Source organism: Ruditapes philippinarum, unplaced genomic scaffold (genome assembly GCF_026571515.1).
Source record: "Ruditapes philippinarum isolate M1 unplaced genomic scaffold, ASM2657151v2 ctg1650_1_1_1_1, whole genome shotgun sequence".
Classification (NCBI taxonomy): domain Eukaryota; kingdom Metazoa; phylum Mollusca; class Bivalvia; order Venerida; family Veneridae; genus Ruditapes; species Ruditapes philippinarum.
Window position 1 is genome coordinate 303,782 of NW_026852389.1, and position 27,282 is coordinate 331,063.

The 27,282-nt window shown below is 33.8% G+C and overlaps 1 protein-coding gene across 1 annotated transcript; it reads right to left on the bottom strand.

Moving 5' to 3' along the window:
- Positions 1 to 15,577: 15,577 nt before the first annotated feature.
- Positions 15,578 to 25,141, bottom strand: LOC132758815 (G-patch domain and KOW motifs-containing protein-like). Its single transcript, XM_060750522.1, has 7 exons — positions 24,930 to 25,141; positions 24,165 to 24,297; positions 23,550 to 23,775; positions 22,777 to 22,915; positions 22,272 to 22,341; positions 20,379 to 20,464; positions 15,578 to 16,075 (listed from the first exon to the last, which is right to left on the bottom strand). Exons 1-7 carry the CDS (start codon positions 25,083 to 25,085, stop codon positions 15,935 to 15,937), a joined length of 951 nt encoding a protein of 316 aa, XP_060606505.1. The 5' UTR covers positions 25,086 to 25,141; the 3' UTR covers positions 15,578 to 15,934.
- Positions 25,142 to 27,282: the final 2,141 nt, after the last annotated feature.

The following is a 27,282-nucleotide window of genomic DNA, read 5'->3' on the forward strand; positions in this document are numbered from 1 at the left end:
CGTGATTCTATTTCCCCGACCCCTATGGATAAAAGTCATGCTATCACGGGACGTTTGTTATTTTGTTTGTCATTAACAAAAAAAAAAAATGATGAAAAGCCTTGGAATTACCCAAAATATAGTTTTTAGAGTGTCATTACTTTGTTATGTATTTACAGATTTGATTTTAAAGAACCCATTTGACAAAACCCATATGTTGAATTATTCAAATACTACCTTGACCATTGAGACCAAATTATAAAAAAATGCTTAGATTGTCATTACTTTAGCCATAACGCATAGCTCAATCGGTTAGAGCGTGAGACTTGTAATCTCAAAATTTGTGGGTTCGATTCCCGGGCTGGCCAACTGAAATTACTAATCAGTCTTTTGGACGAGGCTTTAAATCGAGGTCCTGTGTATAAGTGTTAACAGTGCAAAGAAAATTTTGGACACGTGACAGGATTAAAATGGTCGATCGTATCCTAAGGTAACGTGTAACCAACGCTGAAAAGCCTTTTACCCTATCTCAATCCATTGAGAAGTTGCAGCACTTTTGATGGAAAAACAATGCAAAATAGTGATTATTGGCAATTTTGAGACGTCCCCCGTTGCCATGGTAACAGGAAATTTAAGATTGAGCATACTGTTGTACAGTCAATATGTGTGCCCAGTTTCATCAGAATTAAAGCAATTTTCATAGTCTCATAGCAGTTTGAACTTGTAACAAGAGGCTTTTCAATGAAAACGACCATTTTTATATGCCCGAAAGAATTTCGGCCATATTATGTTATACCCCCTGGCGCCCGTCCGTCCGTCTGTTCGAGAGCACGAGAGGGTATATATTGGGCACTAAATACCCAACAACTACCAATCATACTCATTTCGTATGTATTGTTGGGTATTTTTAATGAATTTTGATCTGTTGTTGGGTACTTTTTTACACAGTAAAATACCCAACAAAATACAAATGTCAGTCCGCCCGTTAGCAGTTTTGTTTCCGGAGCATAACTTAAGTTCCATTTGGCCCACAATATTCAAACTTCATAGGATGATTGTTCATATTGGGAAAAAGACCCCTATTACAAGGTCAAAGGTCAATGTCACTATTACCTTAACACTGAAAACAGTTCCGGAGCATAACTTAAGTCCCATTTTCCCCACAATATTCAAACTTTAAAGGATGATTGTCGAAATTGGGTAGAATACCCCCAATTGATTTTTGGGTCACAAGATCAAAGGTCAAGGTCACTATTACCTTAAAAATGAAAATGGTTTCCGGAGTATGACCTAAGTTTCATTTGGCCCACAATATTCAAACTTCATAGGATAACTGTCCATATTGTGGAGAAGATCCTTATTGATTTTGGGGTCACAATGTGAAAGGTCAAGTTCACAATTACATTAAAACTGAAAACGGTTTCCGCTCAATAACTTAAGTATAAATCAACTAACAGCAGTAAAATTTTATAGGATGAACAGTCAAGTCCAATGCATGACCCCTTCTGATTTACGGTAATAAGGTCAAAGGTCAGGGTCACAATGATCTTTACATTGAAAATTGTGGTTTCTGAAGCATAACCGAAGTTCCATTTGGCCCACAGTGTTCAAACTTAATAGGATGATTGTCAATATTGGGTAGAAGACCCCTATTTATTTCGGGATCACAAGGTCAATGGTCAAGGTCACTGTTACCTTAAAGTGAAACGAACGAGTGCTTTTTTGAAGGAGATATTACTTTATTTAATTCCCATGTCTAACAAATGCTTAACCCTTACTAAAAACACTTTCGGGCATATAAAAAGCTCCACCTAGCGGTGCTCTTGTTCACAATATGCTCGTGCGGTAAAGGGTTAACTAAAAAATAAAAAATGCCACAAAACAACTATGTTTTCACCAAAGTCAGGTGAAAGGCCATGTGTTTCATGGAATAACTAGATTTTGGGTAAATCATTTTTGTTAATGACAAACAAAATAACAAACGTCCCGTGATAGCGTGACTTTTATCCAAAGGGGTGAAGAAAATGAAACCACGTGTACTGAAAAAAATGAAAAGGTGACCCCCTATGTTTTTAGTCATTTAGACTGAGTAGTACATTTTAATGGACGTTCAAAGAAAGAACTCAAAAATTTATTTCAGGTATTTTAAAAATGTTTTTTAATAAGTCACTTTAGAGCCGAAAAAAGCGGCAAAACTGAACGTCAAATTTTACACAAAATTGACAATTTTCTTTCCATTTTTTAAAATTTTTATGGCGTAAATGATAAATTAAATATCAGCTTAAAGGAAAAAATAATTCCCGTCGAATGCTGTAGAATTTAAGATATTTTGTCCGCCAATGGCGTTGAAATACCCGTAACAGTTGGCAATGATACGCAACGACGTCATGTTCAAAAATGGTCTTTGATGGTCAACTTTCACGTCGTGTGGGCAAAAATTGGATGAAACTATTTGAATAAAAATAACGGACTTTAATCAGGAATATGGTCATTTTTTACAAGACAATTTTCAGGACGCTTCTCGAAAGTTCGCAAAGTGTCGCGTTTTTATTCTCGACTTGTCTTTGGCGGGGTCGCGGGGCCAAAACACGAATGGCACAAATCAGCCACCATACGACAGTGTGTTAAATCGCTACTGTTAACAATTAACCTATCAAAATTTCAACTGATTTATTTGATAGCAGTTACTTTTATGATAATGTATTATTAAACTGAACGTTATCAGACATTTTTTTGTATAATGATTGGGAAACCAGATGTACAATTTTGGGATAACCCATCTAAAAATAGCTTGATTGAAGTTTGTCCACAGGCATTCGGCACATTTGGTCTTGCCAATAAGGGTCAAATTATCATAAAAATAATCTCCGTATAGTGAATGAATGCTGGATTGTAATTTTGTTCTTGATGATCAAGGTGAGATTATTTTATAATAATATGACCATTATGGCAAGAGTTTTCTCTTTTATTTTTCAATCATAATATACAAGCATTCAAATCATAGTACATGTAATGAAATACATACAAAATGATGTCAAATCAATGTAATCAAATTATGACAAGTAATAGAAACACGGGGGTGGAACCCCATATGTATCTCAAAAATGAGCATCGGTAGAAATTATATGTGAATTTCCGCTGCACCAGATGTGAAGCATAACACCAGATGTGACTGTAAAAATAGGTCAATCGCTGGGTAAGATTTCATCTTTTTAAACATTTATTTAAAATTCAGTTCTTTTTTTAAGAAAATCGAAATGTGATTCTACCCTCCTGACTCTCCTCTATATTACCCATTTTTGTTTTGGATTTCTATGCAGTCTTCATCGAGATATTCTTTTCGTCGTTCAAAGCACGCAATGTGAATGAAGAAAATGTCACTAAGCGGACTCAAAAAACAGAGATTTTACGAAATCTCACTACAGACCGATGCTTAACAGTCAGACAAATCCTGATTTAAACATTTATTGATATTTGGCTACAAACGAAGGAATCGCTGCTCAAAAATTGCATTTGAGCTCCATATGTGCTGAAGAGATCCATATGTGCATAATATAAAAAAATTAGCAACATAATTACGCATCACTTTCATAAAGCAATCTATAATTTATTCTATTGTGTATCATTCTGTAATAAAAACATCATTATCCGAAATAGACACATTTTCACGAGACGAGCTTGAATAACGTAGTATCCATATAGAGAAAGATAAAAGACATTCTGCATACGAAAGGTTTTGAAAATAGATAGATATGGTGGGAAGGCCTTGATTATTTTGATTTATTGATGTCATGTGTACTGCAATCATTTCTTTTTTATGGCGTCATGAATTAATTAATTAACTAATTATTCACTGGACTGCACTGTCTGTTTAATAGGGTGAATGTGAAGCGTGTTTGAATTTGTTATGACGCTGTAAGAAAGTTAGTGAAAAACATTTTGAAAAAGATCAAAGAAACTTTGCATATTTATTTTCCACATCAAGGAACATCCTTGCATGATATTTATGTCCATAGTCGCAGTTATGGGTAAATGCCTATTTGACTTATTTCATGCCTGCCCTGAAACTGATATAAATCTAAAAATCCATCTTTTGACATGACATTAAAAATGCTGATGAAATGGCGTTTAGCGTAATACTGGCGCGTCCCAATCATTTACAGCAGTGTTTTTCCGTGTCTTTGGTCATCCAACCAATCAGAAACACCCAACATACTTCTGATTGGTTCATATGATGTGGGTTAACAATATCGGTCATTGAATTGATGAAGAGAAGCCGATTATAAATTGAAAATTTATGTTTATTAAAATTCTCATTTCAGTTTATCATGCGATATATTTGTATATGCGATGATGTACTTATTGTACAAGTCATGAATAAAATTGTTGTTTTGTTCTGTTCTGTTCTATTTATCATGCGATAAAACAGTTATAAAATATCAAACTCGACTATTATTTTGAAATATCATGACCTGGGCGGCACCTCGGTTTTTCCTTACAGGCAATGTTCTCGCCCATACTATGTAAAGAAAACCCTTCGATGTCGCACCAGGTCATGATATTTCCACATACATTTGTTGTAACAGTCTGTCGCTATATCATAACTTGTGGAATATTAAAGTGATAGATATTTTTATGAATGTAAACATTATTATAGAAACATATTATATGACACGATAGCTTTACAAAGTTCAATACTTTCAGTTTGGTTTGTCCAAGTTAATACCCTTTATAAGTGTATTGTTTAGCATATGAGTACTATCCGCTCTGCGTCAACATTTTCATGTACTCAGGCCTCTTAGTATTTCTAATGCTAGCATAAGCTAGTGAGCCCTGTCATTGTGGTGATCAAACACACTTATGTTACAATTGAACTTCAGCCAAAACTACGAAACTTTAATTGTTTCTATACATTGGCTAATTAATGATTATATGGAAGTGGTCCGTAGTTTTGTAGATGATTTTTCTACATCACTTATGGATCTCTTCAGCACATATGGAGCTCAAATGCAAATTTGAGCAGCGATCCCTTCGTTCGTAGCCGAATCTCAATAAATGTTTAAATCAGGATTTTTCTAGTGTTAAGCATCGGTCTGTAGTGAGATTTCGTAAAATCTCTGCTTTTTTGAGTCCGCTTAGTGATATTTTCTTCATTCACATTGCATGTTTTGGACACACAAGAACCCAGGACGGAAAGAATATCTCAATGAAGACTGCATAGAAATCCAAAACAAAAATTGGTAATATAGAGGAGAGTCAGGAGGGTAGAATCACATTTCGATTTTCTTAAAAAAAGAATTGAATTTTAAATAAATGTTTAAAAAGATGAAGTTTCAGAGCGGACACGACCACCACCTTCTATGTCTATAAAATATAAAGAATGACAAAGTTTGAACCCCCCACAGTGACCTTGACCTTAGTCGTAGGAACCCAAGTCTTGTTTGCGACACACCATACATCTATGGTTATTTAATATATGAAAGAAAAATTACAATCCTTCCATGCATAGTGAAGTTTCAGAGCCGACATTACCACCACCTTCTATATTTTTGTATCATTCAAATGACAAAGTTTGAACCCCAACAGTGACCTTGACCTAAGTTGTAGAAACCGAAGTCTTTTTCGTGACATTCTATACAACTATGGTAAATTAATATTTGAAAGAAAAATTTCATGCATACTGAAGTTTCAGAGGTCACAACCACCACCTTCTATATCTTTATAACATAAAAAAATGATAAAGTTTGAACCCCCACAGTGACCTTGACCTTATTCGTAGAAACCCAAGTCTTGTTCGCGACACAGACACACCATACATCTATGGTTATTTCATATAAGAAAGAAAAAAAATAAAATCCTTTCATGCATACTGAAGTTTCAGAGCGGACACGACCACCACCTTCTATATTTATATAACATAAAAATGACAAAGTTTGAACCCCCACAGTGACCTTCACCTTATTCGTAGGAACCCGTGTTTTGTTTGCGACACACCATACATCTATGGTTATTTCATATATGAAAGAAAAATTACACTCCTTGCATGCATACGGAAGTTTCAGAGCGGACACGACCACCACTGTCTATATATATATAAAGCGGGAGGGCCGACTGACAGACGGACGGTTCGATTTTAATATGCCACCATTCGGGGGCATAAAAAGGCTTCCCAGTGTCAATTGCTTTCATTTGAAATCAATCTCTTTAACAAGCAAGCTTTAATTGAAGTTAAAAATGATTTTATATCAGTTAATTTTAATCCTCCTACAGCATAGTTGTTTATAATAGTTTTAAGCTTAATTTTATCTGTTTTACTGTCCCATAAGAAGTTAAAAATTGCTGTTGTTATATATTTAATAGTATGGTCAGGTGGGTTTTCAAGAATTGTAAATGGATAAATTAGTTTTGGTAATGCAAATGTCTTAATTACTGTGACTTTTCCCATCAATGTTAGTTTACGGTGTTGCCACTGCTTTAAACATGTTTTGAATTCTTTTTCTTGTTTTACATTTATTTCTACTTAACATTAGTCAAATGTTCCATTTACCTTTATATGGAAGGTAAAGTCGACAGTATATCATGTTTATATTAACAGCACGACGCAGGTTTTAAATGCTCTTTGTCATTGTTGCTGTACTTAAAGTATAGTCACTATTTGGGTTCACTTTGGCTATGATATGTATGTGTACAAACGCTGAGGACTACACTTAAACCTGCTGTCAAACCAGACTCTCTATGCCCCTCAGAGGAAGGGGCATTAACGGTCAAGGTTATTTGTAAGTCAAAGTCAAGGTTAATATGGTTAACTTGAAGGTCTAGATATGTCCAAGTATGAAGGCAATCCATAGAGAAATACACAAGAGAGTCAAAAAGGGCCAATACCACTCACCTGAGAAACACTGTACAAGACACATTATACTCAGGTGAGCTAACAAAAGCCATCGCCTAGCGGTTGTCATGCTCAACTTTAGTCAAAAACGTCATTGGAGGCAGAATATAGAAGTAAACAGAGGGCCATAATGGCCCTTATATCGCTCACCTGATTATCACGGTTCAGTCCCAATTTCTGGGATATTTTGACTGGAACAGTATCAACTAGAGTGTTAACAAGGTTTTTCTTTCCATATTTGGGAAGTGCGACCTACTTTTTGAACCCAGGTAACACATATTATCACTTGACCTAGAAATCATTAATACAACCTTTCTGAAAAATTTCCAGGAAATTTGGAAAACAGTAGGCTCAAGAGTGTTAACAAGGTTATTCCATAATTTGGCTGTATGACCTAGTTTTTAACCCAAGGTGACCCATATAAAACTTGACCTTAATATCATAATAACAATCTTTCTGACCAATATCCAGGATAAAAAAGTAGTCACTAGAATGTTAATAAGGTTTTTTTTTCCATATTAAGGCTGCGTGCCAAGTGACCCATATTTGAACTTGAACAAGAAATCAACAAAACAACCTTTCTGACCGATTTCCAGGATATTTGGACTGAAAATAAATCCCTCAGTGTTAACAAAGTTTTTTTTTCAATATTTAAGTTGTGTGACCTAGTATTTGACCAAAGGGACCCATATTCAAACTTGACCTTGAAATCATGATAACAATCTTTCTGACCAATTTCCAGGAAATTTGGACTGAAACAATAGTCCCAAGCATGTAAACAAGTTTTTCCCTATTTGGGCTGTGTGACCTAGTTTTGGCGCTAGGTAACTCATATTTAAAATTGACCTAGAAATCATCAAAACAACCTTTCTGACCAATTTCAATTTTTTTGGGATCAAAACAGTCGCCTCAAGAGTGTTAACAAGGTATTTCCATATTTGGGCTGTGTGACCTAGATTTTGACCCCAGGTGACCCATATTCGAACATGACCTAGAAATCACCGAAACAACCTCTCTGTCCAATTTCGAGGATATTTAGATAGCAAGAGGGCCATGATGGCCCTGAAATCAAGGAACATATATTAGTACTATTGTAATCTTTAAACAAAAGCAGATATAAAATCTAAATCTCAAACTGATATATCAAAGTTCATATTTGTTTGTGAAATAGTGCATTTGTCAAAAACATTACTAGGAAAAACAACAATTCCAAAAGATGTGTACATATATAGAATAATCAATGATCCCTTGGGGCAATGCAAATTTTGACCCCAGTGCTCTTATTTGAACAAATTTGGTAGACACCCATTAGATGTTTCATGCCTAATATCTAAGCTCTAGCTCTTTGGGTTTTTCAAAAGATTTTTTTTTACATCATCCATAGCATAGTCCCTTCAGTGGTCTCATTTGTGAGTTTTTACTGTATATACATATCAGGAAAATCAATGATCCGCAGGGTGGGGCCCAATTTTGACCCCAGGGTTTAATTTAAACAAACTTGGTGGACACCCACTAGAAGATGTTTCATGCTTAATATCTAAGCTCTAGCTCTTTGAGTTTTTACAATAGACATATAAGGAAAATCCATGAGCCCCCCCCCCCCCCCCCCGGGCAGGGCCAATTTAGACCCCAGGGCTTTTAATTGAACAAACTTTGTAGACACTCACTAGAAAATGTTTCATGCCAAATATCTAACTCTAGCTTTTGGGGTTTTTTTTAAAAAGATTTTTTAAGTTTTTACAATAGACGTGAAAGGAATAATCAATTAAGTTCTAGGTATTTGGGTTTTTTAAAGAAGATATCTTAAGTTTTTTTCTTTTAGTTGCTATGGCAACCAAAGTTCTGCATGGAATTTAATTCTTTGAACATGTTTTAAAGATGACCACCAAAGGAACATTCCTGTGAAGTTTGGATGAAATTTGCTTAGCGGTTTATGTGGAGATGTTGTTTAAAGTAAAAGTTTACGGACGGATGACGGACAAGCAATCACAAAATCTAACCATGTCATTTTGTCACAGGTGAACTAAAAACAGTAGCTTCTAGAGTGTTAAAGGGACTCCACTGAGATTTTTTGATATGATGGGACTGAAATTTTTTTCCGTATAAATGTACCATTTGATTTAGGTTTAGACCTGTAATCTTTGTGCAAAATTTCAGATCATTCGCGCACTTCGTTTTTCCAGAATAATTATTCACATTTTAAATAAATGACCCAAAATGAAAAGCGTTTAAACGCTTTTCACTCAAATCGGACTAAGAAAAGCATATAAATACGATTTTCAATTACTTCAAAGTATATTTCTTAACCATCTTTGCATATATTTCTGTCTGAAGTGCCACAGCTCGTTTATGTAAGAAATTCAATTATTATGTTTTTAGGCTTTTAAACCTCAGTGGAGTCCCTTTAACAGTGGTTTTCCATATTGTGGCTGTGTGACCTTGTTTTTGACCCCAGGTGACCCATATTGAACTTGACCTAGAAATCATCGAAATATCCATCCTGACCAATTTCAAGGATATTTGGATTAAAAACATTAGCCCTGATTATTGAACTGGAACAGTAGCTCCTAGTGTGTTAACAATGTGTTTCCATATTAGGGCTGTGTGTCCTTGTTTTCGCCCCCAAGTGATATTTGAACTTGTCCTAGAAATAAACGAAACAAACTTTCTGACCAATTTCCATGATAATTGGACTGGAAAAGTAGCTCCTAGTGTGTTAAGAGATTTTTTCCTTAATAGGGCTGTGTGATCTTGTTTTTTACGCAAGGTGACCCATATTTGAACTTGACCTAGAAATCACTGAAACAACCTTTCTGACTAATTTCCTGGATATTTGGATCAAAACAGTAGCCTCTAGTGTGAACAAGGGTTTTCCACATTTGGGCTGTTTGACCTAGTTTTTGACCCAAGGTGACCCATATTCAAACTTGACCTAGACAGCATGAAAACAACCTTCCTGACCAATTTCCAGGACATTTGGATCAAAACAGTAGCCACTATTGTTAACAAGATTTTTCTATATTTAGCTCCTGTGACCTATTTTTTAATCCTAGACGACCCATATTCCAACTTGACCTGTATATCATTCAGACAAACACTCTGACAAAGTTTTATTATGATCCAACGAAAACAACCTAAATGTTGACAACGCACAACCACGGACATTGCCTCACCTTGCCTTTGTGGTCAGGTGAGCTAAAAACAAAACATTTTTATCTTGTTCAAAATAGATCTATCACTCAATTTTTATATTTGACATTGACCGTCAAGGTCATTCACAGGTCAAATTTGAATTCATCATCATGCCAGTTTGTCATAAGTGTTCATTTGTCATTTAATCAAATCCCTATTGGTAATTAAATAACAAAGTTATGTCAATTTAAGCAAATGTCAATAATTTGACCTTGATGGTAAACATCAACTAAAGTTCAAAGTCTTATCAGATTAAGTCAAGAATTAAGTTAGAATCGAACCTACAATATCGAGATTACAAGTCTCACGCTCTAACCGATTGAGCTATGCGTTATGGCTAAAGTAATGACAATCTAAGCATTTTTTATAATTTGATCTCAATGGTCAAGCTCAAACAAGAGGGCCATGATGGCCCTGAGGTCGCTCACCTGTATTTAGGCCCCCGGAGCTGGGCTAGTTTAAACCCCAGGGCTTTTATTTGAACAAACTTAGAAGACACTCATTAGGAGATGTTTCAAGATGTTAAGTTTTTACTACTAACATTTAATGAAAAACAATGACATCCCCCCCCCCTTTGGCAGGGCCAATTTTAACCAAAGGGCTTTTATTTGAACAAACTTGGTAGACACCCACAAAAAGATGTTTCCTGCAATCTAACCTCTAGCTCATTGGGTTTTTTAAAAGAAGATTTTTTAAGTTTTTACTATACACATATAGTTAAAAACAATGACACCTCTGGGGCGGGGCCAGTTTTTGAACAAACTTTGTAGACACTAGCTAGAAGAAGTTTCATGCTTAATATCTAAACTCTAGCTATTTGGGTTTTTTTTCAAAGAAGATTTTTAAGTTTTTGCCAAACACATATAAGGAAAATCAATGACCCCCAGGGCGGGGCCAATTTTAACCTAGGGCTTTTATTTGAACAAACTTTGTAGACACTCACTAGAAGATGTTTCATGCTTAATATCTAAACTCTAGCTATTTGGGTAAATTTTTCAAAGAAGATTTTTTAAGTTTTTGCTTTACACATATAAGGAAAATCAACGACCCCCGGGGCCGGGCCAATTTTGACCCCAGGGCTTTTACTTGAACAAACTTTGTAGACACCCATTAGCACATGTTTCATGCTAAATATCTTAGCTCTAGCTCTTTGGTTCTTTAAAAGAAGATTTTTTACAGTTTTTACTATATGCATATAGGGGAAATTAATGACCGCCTGGGGCGGGGCCAATTTTGACACCAGGGCTTTTATTTGAACAAACTTGGTAGACACTTATTAGAAGATGTTTCATGCTAAATATCTTAGCTCTTGCTCTATGTGTTCTTTAAAAAAAGATTTTTTAAATTTTTACTATATGCATATAGGGAAAACCAATGACCCCCTGGGGCGGGGCCAATTTTGACCCCAGGGCTTTTATTTGAACAAACTTGGTAGACACTTATTAGAAGATGTTTCATGCTAAATATCTTAGCTCTAGCTCTATGGGTTCTTTAAAAGAAGATTTTTAAAGTTTTTACTATATGCATATAGGGAAAATCAATGACCCCCGGGGCGGGCCAATATTGACCCCAGGGCTTTTATTTGAACAAACTTTGTAGACATCCATTAGAACATGTTTCATGCTAAATATCTTAGCTGTAGCTCTTTGGGTTCTTTAAAAGAACATTTTTTAAGTTTTTACTATATATACTTAACTTCATTTATTTAGGTGTCAAAAAAGCTACTGGCTTAGATGGTATACCCTCACGTTTTATCAGAGATGGATCCCAGTTATTGCTAGTCCATTAGCTCATATCATAAACTTATCCCTTATCCAAGGTCAAGTCCCTGATGATCTTAAATCTGCAAGAGTTGTTCCCCTCTATAAAAAGAACGACAAATTGTCTGTTGGTAATTACCGGCCTGTGTCCATTTTAAATGTTGTATCTAAAATCCTTGAAAAGGTGGTTTATGACCAGGTTGAAGCTTATTTTAAGGATAAAGATCTGCTGTATAAATTTCAATCAGGTTTCAGGAGTGGCTTCTCTACTGATACTTGTCTCATTCACCTTACAGACTTTATCAGGTATGAAAATGATAAAGGTAATGTTGTTGTTATGGTGCTGCTGGATTTGCAGAAAGCGTTTGACACAGTCGACCATTCCATTCTTTTAATGAAACTGCAAGCATCAGGTCTTAGTAATGACGTCCTAAATTGGTTCAAATCATATTTATCAGATAGACAGCAGCTTGTAGATGTCTCTGGTACTTATTCTTCCAATTCCAAAATAACATGTGGTGTTCCTCAGGGCTCAATCCTTGGACCCCTTCTCTTTTTAATTTATGTAAATGATATGTCAGCTGTGGTCAAAAATAAATTGCTTTTGTATGCTGATGATTCTGCTATCCTTGTATCTGGTAAAAGTTTATCTGTTGTTGAAAAGGCATTGACAGATGATATGGAATTGGTTAGCTTAAGGTCTTCAGCGTACCCGTTTATATATATGACATGACGTGAATGCCGCATCTGATGAAAAACAAAAATGTTAAAAAGCGGCTTAAGTTTTGGAAGCCAGAACTAGGAATTGGTCAGCCAATGGTTAGTGGACAATAAGTTGTCATTGCACTTGGGTAAAACCGAGTCAATTTTATTTGGGTCCAGGCAAAAGCTTAGGTCACAATCTAACCTGCATATAACCTGTTCTGGTACATCCATTGAATCAACTTCATCTATCAAGTATCTTGGGATTACTATAGACCAAAATCTGTCATTTTGCGCCATGGCTGAGTCTGTTCTTAAGAAGGCCAACTCTCGGATAAAATTTCTTTACCGCAAGAAAAAGAGTTTCTTACTCAGCATACCAAGAAACTTCTGGTTATGTCTCTTATTCAGTGTCACTATGATTACGCATGCTCTGTTTGGTATAATAGCTTGACACAGTCTTTAAAAAATAAGTTACAAACTTGTCAAAACAAAATAATGAGATTTGTACTTGACTTGGACTCCAGAGCCCACATTGACCCATCCCACTTTAAGTCCCTTAACTGGTTACCAGTCCACAAAAGAGTTGAACAGATAATGTTGTGTCATGTGTTTAAGATAAAAAATGGCCTATCTCCGGATTACATGTCTGAACACTTTATTTCACAAGATTCCATTCATAATTATAGTACAAGACTTAGTCAAAAGGGTGGATATTGTCTACCTAAGGTCAAAGGCCAGGGTTCTAAATCATTTGCTTTCTCTGGTATTAAATTATGGAATGATTTACCTGTAAAGTTAACGGAGATCAACAAGTTACAAAGTTTTAAGGTTGCCATCAAAAGTCATCTTATGAACAGTATTTAAAAATTTTTTAAACATGTTTTTACATATTTCGGCTCAGGATTTTAAATTGTCTGCTATTTATCTTATTACAATTTAAGTAATGTGTTTTAAATCCTAGCTGTAAACAGGAGTATCATTAACTCAAGATTTGACTGTGATATACATTTTTATGATTTATTAGTATTTTTAAACATGATTATATTTAGGTTTGCCTCTCTATGTCATGCTGCCAATACAAAGGACCACAATGGAAATAAGAGCTTTTTTGCCCTTTTTTGTGTTATCCTTGGTTTTGGTGAGCATGTCATAGTTTTACTCATATTGTGATATAGTATTTAATAATGCTCATTATTTTATCCTATGTTATATTGTCAACTATGTACATGTATATGCTTCCTTTGCCGAAATAAATCTATCTATATATGCATATAGGGAAAAACAAAACATAAATTAATGACCGCCTGGGGCGGGGCCAATTTTGACCCCAGGGCTTTTATTTGAACAAACTTGGTAGACACTTATTAGAAGATGTCTCATGCTAAATATCTTAGCTCTAGCTCTATGGGTTCTTCAAAAGAAGATTTTTTAAGTTTTTACTATATGCATATAGGGAAAATCAATGACCCCCTGGGGCAGGGCCAATTTTGACCCCAGGGCTTTTATTTGAACAAACTTGGTAGACACTTATTAGAAGATGTTTCATGCTAGATATCTTAGCTCTAGCTCTATGGGTTCTTTAAAGGAAGATTTTTTAAGTTTTTACTATATGCACATAGAGAAAATCAATGACCCCCTGGGGCGGGGTCAATTTTGACCCCAGGGCTTTTATTTGAACAAACTTGGTAGACACTTACTAGATGATGTTTCATGCTAAATATCTTAGCTCTAGCTCCATGGGTTCTTTAAAAGAAGAATTTTTAGGTTTTTACTATATGTATATAGGGAAAATCAATGACCCCCTGGGGCGGGGCTAATTTTGACCCCAGGGCTTTCATTTGAACAACTTGGTAGACACTTACTAGCAGATGTTTCATGCCAAATATCTAAGCTCTAGCTCTTTGGGTTTTTTAAAAAGAAGATATTTAAAGTTTTTTCTTTCGGTTGCCATGGCAACCAGAGTTCTGCATGGAATTAAATTCTTTGAACAATTTTTAAAGGTGGCCACCAAAGGGACATTCCTGTGAAGTTTGGATGAAATTGGCTTAGTGGTTTATGAGGAGATGTCATTTAAAGTAAAAGTTTATGGACGGACGACGGACGTACGAAAAACGATCACAAAAGCTCACCCTGTCACTTTGTGACAGGGTGAGCTAAAAAGGTTAAGGTAGTAATTGAATAATTCAACATATGGGTTTAGTCAAATGGGTTCTTTCGTTAAAGTATAAATCAAATCTGTAAATACATAACAAAGTAATGACATGCCTAACCACTAAATTCAATATTTGACTTTAATGATCAAGGTATTTTAAAGGTCATATTTGAGTTACTTAACTGATTTATTATACATGTTCTTTTGTGAATGTACAAATCAAATCCATAAATAAATAACAACTATAAGTCTATTTGTAACAAATTAACTAATTTGACCTTTCATGTCAAAGTATAATGTATTTTGCACTATTCTCCAAAATCTAAAATGACTAATTATACTCTTCTGGGAGACTCGTTACTGGTGGCAAGTATAAGTAAACTCAATTATACATAAAATCCACTTCAAAAAGTTGCATGCCTACTATCCAAGGCCTACCCATTTTGGTTTCGGGAGAATTTTTTTTTAAGTTTTAACTTTATACATAAAAGGAAGACCATGGGAGGAAGAGTATAATTTGAGCAAACTTATACTCATTTGAGCAAACTTATACTCATTTGAGCAAACTTATAAGACCTACTAGCAATGTTACATGCCCAATATCTAAGCTTGTAATTTTGTAGATTTTTAAATTTTCTTCTCTCGCTTGCCATGGCAACTGGAGTTCTGCATGGATGGAATTCTTTGAATAATTTTGAAAAAGTTTCATGCTAGGAACAATCCTGCTTAGTTTTAAAAACATTGTATTGTCTTTAGATAAAAAAAAATTATTGAAGGAATTCAGGACATTGTTATTAAGCTCTCCTCTTGCTAGTTTAATTGAAACCTTATCAAATGTTCACATGCCTAAATATCAGCATCATTGCTTTTTTGATTTCACAAAAACAACAAACACACATAAATATATATTACATAATACAAATAATTTATTGTATACTTTTAACATAATTTGAAATTTCATATCAGTATGTTTTCTTGTTTCTATGTTTGAAAAGATATTTGTAAAGAAAATACAACTATACATGTAAATGTAAATGAAAGTTTTGTTACATAATATTGACATATATAGTGAGCACAGTGATCTTTTATTAGATGTAAAATTAATATTGGTCATCAATTATTATATTATGGTATACTGGTCACTTTTCATAAAGAAATACAATGTATTGAAGATAAAGAATAAATGACCATCATTTTATTTTTAATGTTGTTTCATTGCATTTCAAACAGAAGCACTTATATAATCAATATGATATTTTAAAAGTCAAACTCCTCATCTATGTCACCAACATATTCACATATACAATCATAGTCCAGTTGTAAAACTTTGTCCCGGTCACTCAATAACTGTACTAAAGCTTGACATTTTTTCTTGTCCCTTTCTAACACATGTCCTAGCTGAAAATACACAAGATAAAAAATAAAGAAAGAAAAATAATAAGATTATTATAAAACAGTACAAAGTCAACAAGTAAGAATATTGTCAATCCATAAATGTCCTCTACCGAAAGACCTTATCACCCTTAAATAAACCAAAGTTCAAATACTGAAATCGACTTTTAAAATACCAATGAACATTTATAAAAAGAAAAAAAAAGATGAGTGAAATATAATAGAGAACAACCTGCTATATTTTCTAAACAAGAGGGCCATGATGGCCCTGAGTCGCTCACCAGAAACAACTGCTTTTCAGTATTGGAAATTATCCATTGTCAATATTTTCTGATATTAAATTTGAGCCAATCAAATTAATATGAGCAAACTTGATAAAAGACTACCTAATAATGCTACAAAGTTTGGTGATCATCTATCAATTATTTCAGTAGGAAATGATGTTCAAAGGTTTTTCTATTTTTGGCTTTAGTGGCCCCTAAAAGGGGCCAGTCAAATTAATATGAGCAAATTTGATAAAAGCGTACCTAAGAATGCTACAAAGTTTGGTGATCATCCATCAATTAGTTCTGTAGAAATAGACGTTTAAAGGTATTTCTATTTTTAGCTTTAGCTGCCCCTAAAAGGGGCCAATCAAATTAATATGAGCAAACTTGATAAAAGACTACCCAAGAATGCTACAGACAAATTTTTTTTTTTTTTTTTTTTTTTTTTTTTTTTATTTCCCTCGTCATGGGTATGTGGGGGTCGAGGGCATCCCCCTCCATACCTTACAAAGATTTTATTTATCATATTATATATACACATGTATCAAATATTTGTTGATTTAGTAACAATTATTGTCATTGAGTATTAATCACAACTTCACATTTCCACAATACAAATGTACATACACAAAATAATATACAAACAAAATCACAAGGGAAATAAAAGAAGAGAAAAAAAGGAAAGGTAGCTCATAGATTGAACAGAGAAAACATTATGTTGTTGTTTCTTATACTCAAACTTTTAACAAAAAGCAATGGCTGTATATTAATAAATTATAAATTTACATTACTCTAAAAAGAATTAAATGATTTTTTGAACAATTGTCCAATTCGTTATGTTATCTTTTGTATTTGTTGCACATGCATCAATAATTGAAGAGGCTAATTTAAAACTTCTAATTAATCCATCTATATTTGGTAAAATATTTTTTCTCCTACATAAATAAACATATTTCTTTATCTCTAGACATAGGATATTGTACTTTGACTGGCTCTTTTTTGTATAACTTAATATAAAAGTTTGACAATTATCAATATCAAATAAAGCATCATGATTCCTAACAATTTTAATAATTTCTGTAATCAATATATTAACAAGTGAGCATTCCCAAAATAGGTGTAACAATGTTTCATGTTCTGATTTACAAAAAGTACACATACTTGTAACAGATAAATTCATTTTCAAAAGAAGATAATTAGTAGCTAATATTCTATGTGTTAGTCTTGTCTGAAACCATTGCAAGTAAGAGTCATTGGTAATGTCAAAAACCCAACTATGTATTTTATTCCAGTCAGATCCACTACCCAAGAATGCTACAGACAAAGTTTGGTGATCATCCATAAATTAGTTCTGTAGAAGAAGACGTTTAAAGGGTTTTCTTTTTTTAGCCCTAGAGACCCCTAAAAGGGGCCAGTCAAATTAATATGATCAAACTTGATAAAAGACTACCTAAGAATGCTACAGACAAAATTTGGTGATCATTCATCAATTAGTTCTATAGAAGAACACGTTTAAAGGTTTTTCTATATTTAGCCCTAGAGACCCCTAAAAGGGGCCAATCAAATAAACATGAGCAAACTTGATAAACAAGAGGGCCATAATGGCCCTGAAGTCGCTCACCTGTATATAGGCCCCTGGAGCGGGCCAGTTTAAACTCCAGGGCTTAAATTTGAACAAACTCACTAAAAGATGTTTCATGCTTAGTATCTAACCCTTAGCTATTTGGTTTCTTTTCAAAAAAGATTTTTTAAGTTTTTGCTATACGTATATAAGGAAAATCAATGACCCCCGGGGCGGGGCCAATTTTGACCCCAGGGCTCTTATTTAAACAAACTTGGTAGACATCCATTAGAACATGTTTCATGCTACATATCTTAGCTCTAGCTCTTTGGGTTCTTTAAAAGAAGTCTTTTAAGTTTTTACTATATGCATATAGGGAAAATCAATGACCCCCTGGGGCGGGGCCAATTTTGACCCCAGGGCTTTTATTTGAACAAACTTGGTAGACAGTCCATTAGAAAATGTTTTATGCTAAATATCTTAGCTCTAGCTCTTGGGGTTCTTTAAAAGAAGATTTTTAAGTTTTTACTATATGCATATAGGGAAAATCAATGATCCCCTTGGGCGGGGCCAATATTGACGCCAGGGCTTTTATTTGAACAAACTTGGTAGACACTCACTAGAAAATGTTTCATGCCAAATATCTAAGCTCTAGCTCTTTGGGTTTTTTAGAAGAAGATATTTAAAGTTTTTTCTTTTGGTTGCCATGGCAACCAGAGTTCTGCATGGAATTAAATTCTTTGAACAATTTTCAAAGGTGACCACCAAAGGAACATTCCTGTGAAGTTTGGATGAAATTGACTTGGTGGTTTATGAGGAGATGTCATTTAAAGTAAAAGTTTATGGACGACGGACGAAAAGTGATCACAAATGCTCACCCTGTCACTTTGTGACAGGTGAGCTAAAAACTACCCAAGAATGCTACAGACAAAGTTTGGTGATCATCCATCAATTACTTCTGTAGAAATAGATGTTTAAAGGTATTTCTATTTTTACCTTTAGCTGCCCCTAAAAGGGGCCAATCACAATAATATGAGCAAACTTGATATATGACTACCCAAGAATGCTACAAAGTTTGGTGATCATCCATCAATTAGTTCTGTAGAAATAGACGTTTAAAGGGTTTTCTATTTTTAGCCCTAGAGACCCCTACAAGGGGCCAATCAAATTAATATGAGCAAATTTGATAAAGACTACCCAAGAATGATACAGACAAAGTCTGGTGATCATCCATTAATTAGTTTTCTAGATATAGATGTTAAAAGGTATTTCTATTTTTAGCTTTAGCGGCCCCCAAAAGGGGCCAATCAAATTAATATGAGCAAACTTGATAAAAGACTACCCAAGAATGCTACAGACAAAGTTTGGTGATCATTCATCAATTAGTCTGTAAAAGAAAACGTTTAAAGGTTTTTCTATTTTTAGCCCTAGAGACCCCTTAAAGGGGACAATCAAATTAATATGAGCAAATTTGATAAAAGACTACCAAAGAATGCTACAGACAAAGTTTGGTGATCATCCATCAATTAGTTCTGTAGTAGAAGATGTTTAAAGGTTTTTCTATTTTTAGCTCTGTTGACCCCTAAAAGGAGCCAATTGAAATGACGTGAGCAAATTCAAGTGTGACAGTCACAAGGATGCTACAGACCAAATTTGAAGTAAATCTGCTCAGTAGTTTCAGAGAAGAAGACGATTGTTGACGCATGACGACGGACGTAGTATCCCCCTTTGATACTAATAGCTCACCCTGAGCCGAAGGCTCTGGTGAGCTAATAAAAAACCAGCCAAATTATATCAGTATAAGGGGCAAACTTATGCAACAGTTTGTATAAACTAACAATAGCACTAACAAAATTTGTAAAAAGTCTCATAATCAAATGCATCAATAGGTTCCAAAATTATGCAAGGAAATGTTACTTCTTTTAAAACTCTACTGTGAAAAATTGTAGGATAATTTTGTACAATCAAAGGTCAGAGTAATGGGACATGAAATGTGAACTGGTCTTTTGTGTCTAAAAACATGTAGTATCTTTAAAATTGATATTTTTTAACTTCTTGCAATATTTTAAGGATATCTGTTTCCATAACAACCATAATTATTTCAGAACATGCATCCTCTCCATATCATGATGTTTCAATATTTCAAGTGACATGAAAATCTTCAGAGTACATTTTTAATTATCACAGCATCCAGTTCTTGAAAATTTCAAGTCCTATTTGTTGTTATAGCAACAATATTTCTAAACTTAGGACCAAATGAAAGTTATACTGTTAAGTAAAAAAGAAACTATCCCTGTGAATGTTAAAGAACAAACACATTGATTTTACAAACCTGTTAAGCACCTGCATACAATAATTCTTCCATGAGTTGTTGCACCTCTTATAAAAGAATGGTTATAAAAATATTCAACTTAACATAAGTTTCTGGCAGAAAATTATTCAAGAGTAAATTTTTCATATATTAATGTATCATTTTAAATACCTGTCCTTTGTGTTTTCCTGACACAATAGATATATAAGAGGAATCAGATTTTGGCACCATAGTTTCTAACATAGACTGTGATACATCTGAAAATAAACACAATACAACAAATTATCTAACTTTGAATACTTTAAGTTTAGAAATCTAACATTTCAAAGTAGGATATTTTAAAAAAGTGAGTTTTTAATGATACATCACATGTTAAAAATATGCCACTTGCATTCAGAACTTGCTTTTTTTGTGTATTTTTTTTACCATTTTAACTTGTTGTGCTCCTAAAATACTTCCCAATTACCTGAATTTTTTGTCTGCCAAAATTTCCATCAATTTATCATAAATGATGGTAACATCAGAGTTCTGTTATGTCACATGGTAACATCGGAGATCTGTTATGTCACATGGTAACATCAGAGTTCTATAATGTCACATGGTAACATCAGAGTTCTATAATGTCACATGGTAACATCGGAGATCTATAATGTCACATGGTAACATCAGAGTTCTATAATGTCACATGGTAACATCAGAGTTCTGTTATGTCACATGGTAACATCGGAGATCTATAATGTCACATGGTAACATCGGAGATCTGTTATGTCACATGGTAACATCAGAGTTCTATAATGTCACATGGTAACATCAGAGTTCTATAATGTCACATGGTAACATCGGAGTTCTATAATGTCACATGGTAACATCAGAGATCTGTAATGTCACATGGTAACATCGGAGTTCTGTTATGTCACATGGTAACATCGGAGATCTATAATGTCACATGGTAACATCTGAGATCTATAATGTCACATGGTAACATCAGGGATATGTAATGTCACATGGTAACATCGGAGATCTATAATGTCACATGGTAACATCAGAGTTCTATAATGTCACATGGTAACATCAGAGTTCTATAATGTCACATGGTAACATCAGAGATCTGTAATGTCACATGGTAACATCGGAGTTCTGTTATGTCACATGGTAACATCGGAGATCTATAATGTCACATGGTACATCTGAGATCTATAATGTCACATGGTAACATCAGGGATATGTAATGTCACATGGTAACATCGGAGATCTATAATGTCACATGGTAACATCAGAGTTCTATAATGTCACATGGTAACATCTGAGATCTATAATGTCACATGGTAACATCGGAGTTCTATAATGTCACATGGTAACATCTGAGATCTATAATGTCACATGGTAACATCTGAGATCTGTAATGTCACATGGTAACATCGGAGTTCTATAATGTCACATGGTAACATCGGAGTTCTATAATGTCACATGGTAACATCAAGGATCTGTAATGTCACATGGTAACATCGGAGTTCTATAATGTCACATGGTAACATCAAGGATCTGTTATGTCACATGGTAACATCGGAGTTCTATAATGTCACATGGTAACATCAAGGATCTGTAATGTCACATGGTAACATCAGAGATCTGTAATGCCACATGGAAACATCGGAGATCTATGTCACATGGTAACATCGGAGATCTGTTATGTCACATGTTTACACTACTTATCTATCTACTGACATTATGAAACAGTCCTCATGTTCACAATAGGTGCCGGGTTTAAGCTATTAGTTTGAGACCTCTACCTTGTATATTGACTAGGTATATAAATATCATATCCCATTGATGGTGCATTACATCATTTGTTTTGGGTGAACTTGTCACCCTCAGTAGGATGTGATATTCATATAATGTCATGTTATAATGTCATGTTATAATGTCATGTATGTTTATATTGACACATAGTTTACTGACATACAGCTTATCTACATGAGGAATCAATATTACAATACTGCTAACAAACTATAAATTTTAATAAGAAATTAAACAAAGATTGAGACATGGCAGTATAAAGTTTACCTTCTAAAATTTTCCCATCATCTGTTTTACACATACAATGATCCCTGTCTGATACATCAACTATCACCACCTGACAAACAATAAAATATAGCATAAATATTTATAATGATAAAACAACAAAATGTCATTTTGGAACTACTATTTTTCCTGCTGTATGTTAATATCGGTCTTACCTCTAGATAAAAATCATTTAGAAGCTATTAGCAACCTTAAAATAACAATTGTCAATCAATATTATAATCTTACAGTAGCACGCACGTGAGTTAAACTATCAAATATGAGTAAGCTAGTTTGGTATTTTTTTCAAGTTTAGAGAATTCCACACCCTAGTTGAGATTCAAACCAACAAATATGAGAGGCAAGTGAATGTCAGCTACAAATGTTGATCACCTGGTCATGTACAAACCTATCTAGAATAAAATATACATATGCTCCCTTTTTTAAAATATAGATAGAATCATGTATAAATTTCTTGTTAATGATTAATTATAAAGTTATAAAGTACCTTGTTATTATAATATTTTCCTTTCTTGTATTGTTCATCAACAAGTCGTACCCGCAACTTTGGACGAACCCAGATAGAAGATTGAGATTTACTGCCTCCATTTGTATATGAAGAAGATGAGGTATATTTATCATGTGATCTGAAGAAAAACAAAACAACATTTATATAGAACTTGTACTTCTTGCACAAAATTAGTAAGTAAGTAAGATAGTAATGCCTTTATTCACTTATTTCAATCAAATTCAATAACAAGATTTTTCTCTAGATGAATTATTTTATTTCAGTTAATAAATTATAACAGTTGAGCATTACACATGCAAAAATAACCATAAAAATAAATTCTTGAACAAACATAATTCAACGAATGTAAAGGGCAGAGACAAACTTTACTAAACTATGAAGAAATTTTAACTGAACTTTTTGTTGAAAGTAATCATACATATAGTAAGCAACATCAATCTACTAGACAATTAGATATGTTGTCCTGACTTTATCACTGTCCTAACTTTATCATTAATCCGCTGAATTACAGTCATTAACATGTCTTAATTCATATTTGGGTCTGCACTTTCCATGTCTTAAATATTCTGGTATAAAAATGTTAAAAATAATCAGGTTACAGTATTGGTCAAGTTTCCTGGACCTGTATGCTATCATTATCTGTCATGATTGTATAAGCTGGTCAATATGTCAGCTGAAAGTGAACTTTTTATTTCAAAAATATACATTATCATTTTTATGACAAAATAATTATTTCTAATACAAATATATACCTGAGATCATCATGTTTTCTTTTCTTGTTTGATCTGTCTTTATCTCTATTTTTATCCTTCTTTCTATCATGCTGACCTTTATATACATCATCATCTGCTGATAATCTGTCTTCTTCTTTTCTATGTTTGTTTTCTCTGTGTGATTCATTCTCTCTATCCGAGTCTCTATGTTTCTTTTCCTTTCTAATTTCTTCTTTTTCTTTATACCTATCTGCAGCACCTTTGTCTGTGTATAAATGTTAAACAACATTATTATCAGAATTTATAGTAATACTTCTGTGTAAATTCACGGATATCAGTATCAGCGACAGTTAGTCTGACTTCGAATAATAGGTGTAAAATTGTCATAATTGTATATTTGGGACCAAATTTTTACTTCGAAAAATAGGAGGTATTGGGATAATTCATTTCGAATAATACCTTCGTATGTATTTATATTGAATTATATAGAGATAAAATTAGGACCGCAGATCTTCTTCGGATAATGCCGGGTATTCGATTTAAAGGGTTGTCTAATAACCGGGGTCAGACTGCATTGAGGTGTTTGTATTTTTACAAATGCCTTACTGTACCATTTAAATTTAATAAATTTAAACAGTTTTTTTTTTTACTTACTGATATATTTGGAGTATTTGTTGTATTCTTCCTGGGTAACAAGTTTTGTATTGTATTGACTAACAGTAACAAGTTTACCACTCACTGTTAACTTCAACATTAACCTGGCATTGTCCTCATCTAGTCCTTCTATCTGTTTATATATAATTACAAACATTCAATCATCATTTAATATAACACACAAATACAATGTGTGTTTTGTTTTCATTCCAAGATATAACTGAGCATATGTAATTGTAGTTTCTAGTTCATATGAAGATTAGAGTAGTTTTATAATATTTAATCAATGGGTCAAAGACAGAAAAGGCCAGGTTGCATTTGTGTACCAAATATCATGATGCTGTGATGTTTCTAAAAAAAAATTACCACTGACCATTAATGTCGGAAATTTAACTTAGTAAACAGGAAGTGGATGAGTAACAGACCTGAAATCAAATCTCACGGTATGGGACCACATGTAAATGCTGTATGCCAAATATCAAGAAGCTGTGATAAGTAGTTGCTGAGAAAACTGTTATGAAAATTTCCTACCATAGACCATTAACCAAAAGGTTGTTCAGAAAATTGGTCAATAAGTGACTTTTAATGAGGTATAAATTATAACATACATTCTATGAATTTATGAATTTATAAAACGCAAGTTAATTTGTAAAATCCAAAAAGCTAATAATATTATTCCATTTTGGTTACTTAACATATATACATGATGGGAAAAAAACCAACAGTGTAATAACATTTTTAACTTTTGATTTTTTTTGTACTTACAACTGCATAAAGATCTTTATGTGGTCCATTTTGTATCAAACAATGAGCACCTTTCTTCATAGTTAGCTCCCCTGAATCCTCATTTTTCTTTGAGTTACCTCCCTGTTTAGTACTATTTAAAGTCTGAGCCTGCTTTCTATCAGCACCAAGGCCCATTCCTTTAGGACGAAGAACAGCATCCACTGGGGCAACATCTCTGAAAATGAATTCAAAAAATTTACCAATACAGTAAAACTTCGGTAAGTCGAATTTCAAGAGACTTGTGTAAAAACTGGGACACATCGGGACTTCGACTCATGAACTGGTCTCAATTATATGACAAAATTTCTATACGTGACCAGTCCTAATTATAAGATTTATAACGTACCTATTTCATGTTTTTCCTTCATTATTCTGATATTTTACATTTTACAATGATAAATATAACATGTTAAATAACATTTTTCACGGCTTATCATTTGGATTTCGCGTTGACGTATACAATGAAGCTACATAAGGCGAGACAATACGAAAGAGCAATAACTAAGCCAGCTTATAGTAAATATTTCTCGAGTGAGATTATCACACATCACTGGGTGATGGAAATTCTCAAATGAAAGTGGTTCTTACTGTTCACTTTCAAATACCACTACGGTAATTAAAACAGTAACGATAAGCATTTTATCACACATTTAAACGCATGCATAGGCTGTCTGAACACACGGCTGTGTAATTAACACCTGTCACAAAAGTTGATCAGAAATCAGTCTTCGCAGCCAGATAAAGTGAGATTGAAGGTGTCAAAATAATTGAAGGACTTCGACTTTTTGTGGTAAATTGTACTAGATTTATTCTATACACGGACCACGAAAAAACTTCGACACATCGAAAAATTCGACACATAAAATTTCGACTCATAAATAGGTTTCTATAAGGAATATATAGGGAACAAAATCGGGACTTTCATTTCACTTTGACACATCGAGAAAATCGACTAATCAAACTTTGACTCATAGAAGTTCTACTATACTTTTAGAGGTGATTTTCTTTATATAATTTATTCAATATTGTAGAACCTCAAAAATAAGCTTTTGTTTGAATACAGGAGCATATGGAAAATAATCATAAATTTTCCTTGCCAAAAATATTGTATCCAAATATAAGCTCAAATATATTACTAATGGATTATAAATGCCTGAATATATAGAGGATATTTGTTTAGTTCAGTGTTTAAATTCAAAACAATGAAATTATCAAAGTTTTATATCACTGATATATTTCTATAAACCACTGAAAAGCATGTAATAAAAGTGCATAACCCTTTTGTTACTCTCAGTTTTGACACAAAAATTGATCAGCCCATGTCAAAAATAAACACATATTCCGTGGCCTGTCTAAGAATAGGACCTGTCTCAGCACATATCAAAGAACAAGTGCATAAAAACTTAGAAATATATGCTTATTTCTGAGATTCTACAGTATATTGTTTAAAACATAATCAAAGTCATCAATTCAATAAGACTTTTTAACAATTTATCTTTAATCAAGTACATGTACATGTTACAATCTAACCATTGACTTTCCATTAAGACTGGATGATGGTGTTTAAGTCATGCTAGCTGATTACTTCCTGGGTGTCATAACCAGTAAACACAACTGTATGGATTGTGGAAGAAGAATCAAATCATAAGTAGGATGTGAACCAATGACTAAGGCTGCCACGTTTACAATTGTTTACACGATTGTTAAGAACCGAAACAATACCGTATAAACGGTGGTACTTCTATGTTCTATACTACACCATGTATTCGAGTCGCCAAACGATGACTTACTTTCTATTTTTAATACATGTACAAATAAATAATGTTCAGGGCTCATCACGATTGAGTCTGCACACATTGGAAAGTCAACTTAAAAAAAAACAAGAGGGCCATGATGGCCCTGAGGTCGCTCACCTGTATATAGGCCCCAGGAGCTGGGCCACTTTAAACCCCAGGGCTTTTATTTGAACAAACTTGGAAGACACCCATAAGAAGATGTTTCATGATGTTAAGTTTTTACTTCACACATATAATGAAAAACAATGATATCCCCCCCCCCATCAGGGCCAATTTTAACCCAAGGGCTTTTACTTGAACAAACTTGGTAGACACCCATAAGAAGATGTTTCATGCTAAACATCTAAGCTCTCTAGCTTATTGGGTTTTTTAAAAGAAGATTTTTTTAAGTTTTTGCTATACACATAATTAGTTAAAAACAATGACACCCCTGGAGCAGGGCCAGTTTTGACCCCAGGGCTTTTATTTGAACAAACTTTGTAGACACTTACTAGAAGATGTTTCATGCTTAATATCTAAACTCTAGCTATTTGGGT

Bases quoted from the DNA above. Each gene is read 5' to 3' on its own strand.
- LOC132758815 (XM_060750522.1), bottom strand. From the start codon at position 25,085: ATGGGCCTTGGTGCTGATAGAAAGCAGGCTCAGACTTTAAATAGTACT. The intron at 23,776-24,164 runs GTAAGTAAAAAA...ATTTATACACAG, and splicing joins CAAATACTCCAAATATATCA to ACAAAGGTGCTGCAGATAGG. The intron at 22,916-23,549 runs GTATATATTTGT...GTTTTTCTTCAG, and splicing joins AGAAAACATGATGATCTCAG to ATCACATGATAAATATACCT.